Here is a 6,116-nt window from a genome sequence, read left to right on the forward strand (position 1 = left end):
CCCCTAAATCCATATATGATGATATAAAAAAAAAAACTAAATATAATGACTGCATTCTTTACTTCTTTAGACTTCATTGTTGTGAAGTAGTTTTCAGAGGTTTGGAAAAACGTCTAAATCCTAATTACATATTTGTAATGCTGCATTTCATATTTGACTGAGTTTTTAGAGTAAAGTAAATTATAATATGAAGTGTTATACTGATACAAAATAATGACTGTATACTTTACTTCTTTAAAGCATTATTCTTTAGTACTTTTCAAATGTATTTAAAATCTAAATCTTAATTAAAGAATCCAAATGTAGCATTTCATAGTTGTTTAACGTAGTATTTGAATTATTTTTTTTATTTTAGTATAAAGTGTTATACCTAATAAGGATACATACCAGAAAGTAATGACTGCATACTTCACTTCTTTAGAGCATATTGTTGTTTAGCATTTTTCAAAAGTATTGAAAATCCTAATGAAATATTCAGAATTGTGTTCAGGTTTTTGTGTTTGATTCACTTATAGTAAAGTATACTGTAGAATGAAGTATTATGCATAAATGAAACTATCTAGTAATTTATAGCATAAATACAGTAAAAAATAATTTAGTAGTTTTTGAAACTGATCTAAATCATTATGAAATATTTAGAATATTTCATTTTGTATTTGAGTAACTATAATATAATATAATATAGTATGGTATGTTATGTTATAATGATACATACAGTATATGAAAATAATGACTGCATACTTCACTTCTTTAGAGCATATTGTTTAGAAAATTGCAAAAGTATTTACTTTTCATCTGATTACCTAATAGTATTTACAGTATAGCATAATATAGTATTTTGTGTTTTATGTAATGAAGCTATAAAATGAAAATCATGATTGCATATTGTGTAGGAGTATTGAAAACCATCTTAATCCTAAGTAAATATTCATAATATGCTTTTCAGATTTGATTTACTTATTATTTCCAGTATAGTACAGTATAAAGTGTTATATGACTGCAAACTTCCCTTCGTTAAAGCATATTGTTGTTTAGTAGTTTTCAAAAGTATTGAAAATACTATCTAATTCCTAATTAAATATTCAAAATATAGCTTTTTGTGTTGGATTGGATAGGATACAGTAGTTTGAAGTGTTTTTCTAAATGTAAATGATAATAATGAATACTCTGTTCATGTTTGACAGTTCCGGTTTGGCGGTGATGGGGAAAAGGGTCCAGTGGTGTCGGCTCAGGAGGCCCAGGCTCAGGCCATTCTCTCTCAGGCCAGGGTGAGTATGAGAAGTGAAGGGCCAAATGGCCCTCGAGCTTCACCCAGCTGTTTGCTGAGGAGGAGGTGGGGGACTCTTGACTGTTTGTAGGGAAGAGGTGGGGCGGTAGGTCACAGGGTGGGGAGGGTATTTGCTCCGGCCTTGTTTGCACTAAAACAAGAGTGAAACGGAGCAGCACAGGCTCCTTTGACTCATGCGGAGAGACTAGTTAAAAATACTAGCAAGGTTCACGACCCGCAGGGGGGCGACCCGACAGGTGCTGCAGATTAGTGCTCAGATCTGTCCTTGACAAATGCAGGCACCGCCCCTCCTCCTCTGGCTGAGGGGAGTAGATGTCTGCCAATTCTTGTAAAGGTTTGATGATATTTTAGTGATTTTGATTTTTTGGTTTGTTTTTCGCAGCTCGCCATGAGAGGTCCATCAGGTCCAATGGGACTCACAGGAAGATCTGGCCCAGTGGTGAGTTTCAATGACCCCAATCAATCAGCTTTCCAATCACAGTCCTACTGACTGAAACTCAGAGCAATGCAATTTCATGCAGTGATTCAAAGTTCATATCTATTAATATGCAAAATACCATCACTGTCCTGTTATGTATATATGTAAAATGTTTTTAACATCCCAAATCATCCCAACAAATGTCCTCTATGAGAAGACACATATTGGGAAATTTATTTTCTTTGACTACTTTTTAATGGGTAGAGAGGCAAGATCAGGGTTATTATAATTAACTGAGAAACATTTTCATTGCCTGAATTAAAATAAACTTTAACTTAAATAGAATAAAATATAAAAGCTTACTATTTCAGGTACTTGCCAAGGTATTTTCATTTATTTTAACTTGATGTACTAGAGTAATGAAATTAAAATGATGAAATTAAAACCTGTTGAAACCTGTTGAAACACAATGTGCCGGTGAACTAAACTAACTAATGACAAAATACCTAAAATAAGCATTTGAGAAGTGAAAACCACAGCCATGTCATGTCATACTTATCTTACGTGACTGACTGAGCATGAAATGAGCAGTGGGAATTTAAGAGAGACTTTGAAATCATAATCTTTATTTAAGAAAAGAACACAGCTACTGTTTAATGGCTAGTTGGGAATCCTTAGATGTGTCATTTAAAAAGCAGACGAATGAGAATCTTCAAGTTTCCAAATGGTTCCTTATAGTAGGGTGTACTTTTAAGAATAAATGCAAAACTAAACTCTCAAATTATCTTTGAAATCAGTTAGAAAAAACTAGGACAGTCTGTCTGGAATAGCAGCAATTTCAAAATCAACAGTTTCTTTTCTAAGTATTCTGCTTCATGTGGTGCGATGCAAAAGAAACAGCACAATTCCCTAAAGTAAAGTGCAATAAGTACATCTTTAAACAAGTCCAACCCATTATGTCAACTACATTAACTTTTATTCAGGGCTTATTTTGATTCTCTGGGTGAGTGAAGATCAGGAATAGTATATGCTGTGAAATATTGCCACCTGCTGTTTCTTTGTATATAGTGCAGGCATTTCAATCTTTTCTGTATGTTAAAAACATGTTGGTTTGGTCTAGTCTTGGTCTAATACATATCTCTCTCTCTCTGGTGTCAACCACATTCAGGGTCTTCCAGGAGCTCCTGGGCTGAAGGGAGAGAGTGGAGACCATGGTCCTCAGGTAAGACAAAGCATTTCTCACCACCAAAGATCATCCTACCGAATTATCTACTTACTTAAAGTGCCCATATTATGGGTTATGAAAGGTTCATATTTTGGTTTCGGGAGTCCCCAACAACAGGTTGACATGCATGCAAGGTCAAAAAACACTTTAATTTTCTTATAATATGCATTTATTTTTACCTTATTTGCTCAATGACTCCCAAATGATTCGTTCACAAACCCCTCCTTTGCATGATGCTAATCTGCGGTGATTGGTCGATTTCATTTAAAGCAGTGTTTTTAATGCTCCAAAAGCGGCACCTAGTGGCAAAAAATGAATTTGCATTTTCATTCAGACCAACGCAACAATCAAGTTTTCGGTCAACTTTTTTCATGTTGCGGTCAACATGAAACGGCTTGGATTCGTTTTAAAAACGACTCGTTTCAATGATTCAGAGTCGACTCTTTCTTTTGAGAGACAGTAACTTTATACACAGTGCAGGATGTTTTCATTCACTGTGTTACACACTGCATGAAAGGTAATTTTCAAAAATCCATAATAGGGGCACTTTAAATAATCATATATCTTTCCACCATAGGGTCCGAGGGGTATCCAAGGCCCATCAGGGCAAATGGGAAAACCTGGCAAGAGAGTAAGATATTTCTCTTTATTTTTCACATGTATAAAATATTATTAATTTTTGCTTTCACTTGAATGAGTCTTCAGTTAGCGTATGGACACATAATAGTCATATCTTCTCTGATCTTTCTGTGACAGGGTCGAGCTGGAGCCGATGGGGCCCGTGGAATGCCTGGAGAACCCGGATCTAAGGTACAAGAAATTTTCTCAGCCATGTATATGTGATATGCTATACAGTATAGTACATATAAATATATTGTTTGAATTTTGTATCTCATCTTCTTCTCAGGGTGACAGAGGTTTTGATGGGCTTCCAGGTCTGCCTGGTGAGAAGGGACACAGGGTGAGTATGAACACATACAAATCAATTCAACTGAGAAATGCAGTAAAATAAGAGTAAATGATCAGGGTTGTCTAGAGGAGGTTTTGAAAAGTAGATGAAGAGATTCACAACAATTTTCCAGCTTATGCTCATTACTAAATTATCTGCTAGATGCAACTCCTATAAGATTTTGGCAAAGGTAACTCTGTATATTATGGTAAAATAAAATAAAAAAGATGGACAATTAATATTCAGTATATTGTTACATATTAAATAACTAAATGTAATATAATGTTAAAAAATGACATACATTGATTGCCAAAAACAAGTTAATTTCTTCATATTTCATGCTCTCTACTCAGCTTTTGATTTTGATAAATTGTAGGCTTAAATACTTTTAATTCATAACAAGCTGAGCTTTTATTTTACCTAATTCATGTAACCTTATTTTTTGGTAATGTCTTATCTTCACTATAATTTATCTTATTTCTGAACATCTCTCTTGTGCTAAAGCTCAGAACACTTTTTAATAACTTTCATTACAAATATTTATAATTAACATTAATAACTTGACATTGAAGTATATTGCAGATTATTATCCCAGTGCTACTGATTTTTGTATTTATTTAACAAAATGTTGATTCCTTTACAATGATTGTTAATACAATGAGTTTTTTGTAAAAAAAAAAAAATAATAATAATAATAAAATAATAATTAAAAAAATTAATAAATAAATAACAATAAATGAATAAATAATAGGTGTACATATATTGTAATAGGCACCAAAAAATGTAAATGTTTATTTTTAACAGCAATAAAAATCTTAGGACATCAAACACACAACATTAGCTAACAGTTTTGTTCTTCATTGTACTAAGGATATAGAATAAATAATCATGAGCTCTTCCGAGGTGAAATTAAGAGGCTTCTGCTCTGGAAACTTTACAGTAGGGTATTTCCAGTCTTTTCCCATGTCAACACAGGTAATAATTATAGGATCCAAAATGGCTCCCTAGATCACTTTCAAACTAAGGTGAAAAGATTATATATTAAGTTGGATGTAATAAAGTATGACGCTTCCTGTCTGTCTGTCTCTCTCTGACAGGGTGAGAACGGTCCTCCTGGTCCCCATGGACCTACCGGAGAGGACGGACCAAGGGTAAGTGCTTTTCTGAATCACCTGTGGGAAAAAAAAGAAAAAAAAAGGCCTTCTTATCATTTCATTGTTTCAGCTATTAGAATAACCATATTCTCTTCACTTCTTCCTCCTTTACAGGGAGAAGATGGAGAGATTGGACCAAGAGGACTTGCTGGTGAGAGCGTAAGTGTGTCCCACCTTGTATTTTGTTTTTTTTTAAATGTTTTATTTCCAGTTTGCCACCAGGGGGCAGAGTCACTCAACAGCCATATCATAATTCCTATTAAAATTCAGAAGAGAATACTTGCTCTTTTTAATCAGAACCTTCTCATTTCTTTTTATCTCAGGGGCCACGAGGTCTGCTCGGCCCTAGAGGCCCTCCTGGACCTCCTGGACAACCTGTAAGTGATTTTTAATTTATAATCTTGTGGATCTGATGCTGATTGCTCGCTTCTAATCTTTCACAATTGATTTCTGCAGGGCATTGCTGGTGTTGATGGTCCACAGGGTCCCAAAGGAAACATGGTAAGAGACATGGATCTCGTAAACATGGCATTTTGACGATAGAATCAGCGTAACAGATGCTGATAATACTTGTTGAGTGAATCTCTGTGGGTTTTAGACTTGTTTCGGCCTTTATGTATCTGTACTAGGACTACTGTCAAGCTTAAATTTCATTTCTTACTGCCACAGTGACATCACCAGTGGATGAATAAACCTTGTGTAACAAAATAGCTTGAAATGTGGCATATCAAATCTGAAACATCTTCTGTTTTTGGAACCAAATTATGACTAACAAAAACAACAGTTAATTCATCTGTTTGTTTGAGTATAAATGCTAAGTCATCACCCCTCAGATATGTTCAAGAGCTTTTTAACAGAACTAAACTGATATGCCATGAAAAATAAATGTTTCAAATAAAGCTACTTGGTTAGCATAAGCTAATCTTGCTAAATTTTCAACTAAACACGTTAAACACTGAACTTTCTGTCAAATATGAGGACAGGCATTCTGAAGCTGACAAGGTATACAGTAGCCTTTATTCTGTTAGCTTTAACATCAATATTGTCCATATAATATACTTAATTTTGTCAGCATTGTGCTC

At 34.3% G+C, this 6,116-nt stretch overlaps 1 protein-coding gene across 4 annotated transcripts in view; it reads left to right on the forward strand.

Moving 5' to 3' along the window:
• The window catches only part of col11a1a (collagen, type XI, alpha 1a), a 73,439-nt gene that overhangs the window by 24,277 nt on the left and 43,046 nt on the right, over window positions 1–6,116 (forward strand). For all 4 annotated transcript variants that reach the window (XM_058764685.1, XM_058764686.1, XM_058764687.1 and 1 more), the window contains 10 exons: window positions 1,185–1,268; window positions 1,671–1,727; window positions 2,875–2,928; window positions 3,509–3,562; window positions 3,688–3,741; window positions 3,839–3,892; window positions 4,978–5,031; window positions 5,149–5,193; window positions 5,358–5,411; window positions 5,491–5,535. In XM_058764685.1, the coding sequence (XP_058620668.1) occupies window positions 1,185–1,268; window positions 1,671–1,727; window positions 2,875–2,928; window positions 3,509–3,562; window positions 3,688–3,741; window positions 3,839–3,892; window positions 4,978–5,031; window positions 5,149–5,193; window positions 5,358–5,411; window positions 5,491–5,535 (555 nt within the window). The remainder of the gene's footprint in view (window positions 1–1,184; window positions 1,269–1,670; window positions 1,728–2,874; window positions 2,929–3,508; window positions 3,563–3,687; window positions 3,742–3,838; window positions 3,893–4,977; window positions 5,032–5,148; window positions 5,194–5,357; window positions 5,412–5,490; window positions 5,536–6,116) is intronic.

This window comes from Onychostoma macrolepis, chromosome 24, assembly GCF_012432095.1.
Source record: "Onychostoma macrolepis isolate SWU-2019 chromosome 24, ASM1243209v1, whole genome shotgun sequence".
NCBI lineage: Eukaryota > Metazoa > Chordata > Actinopteri > Cypriniformes > Cyprinidae > Onychostoma > Onychostoma macrolepis.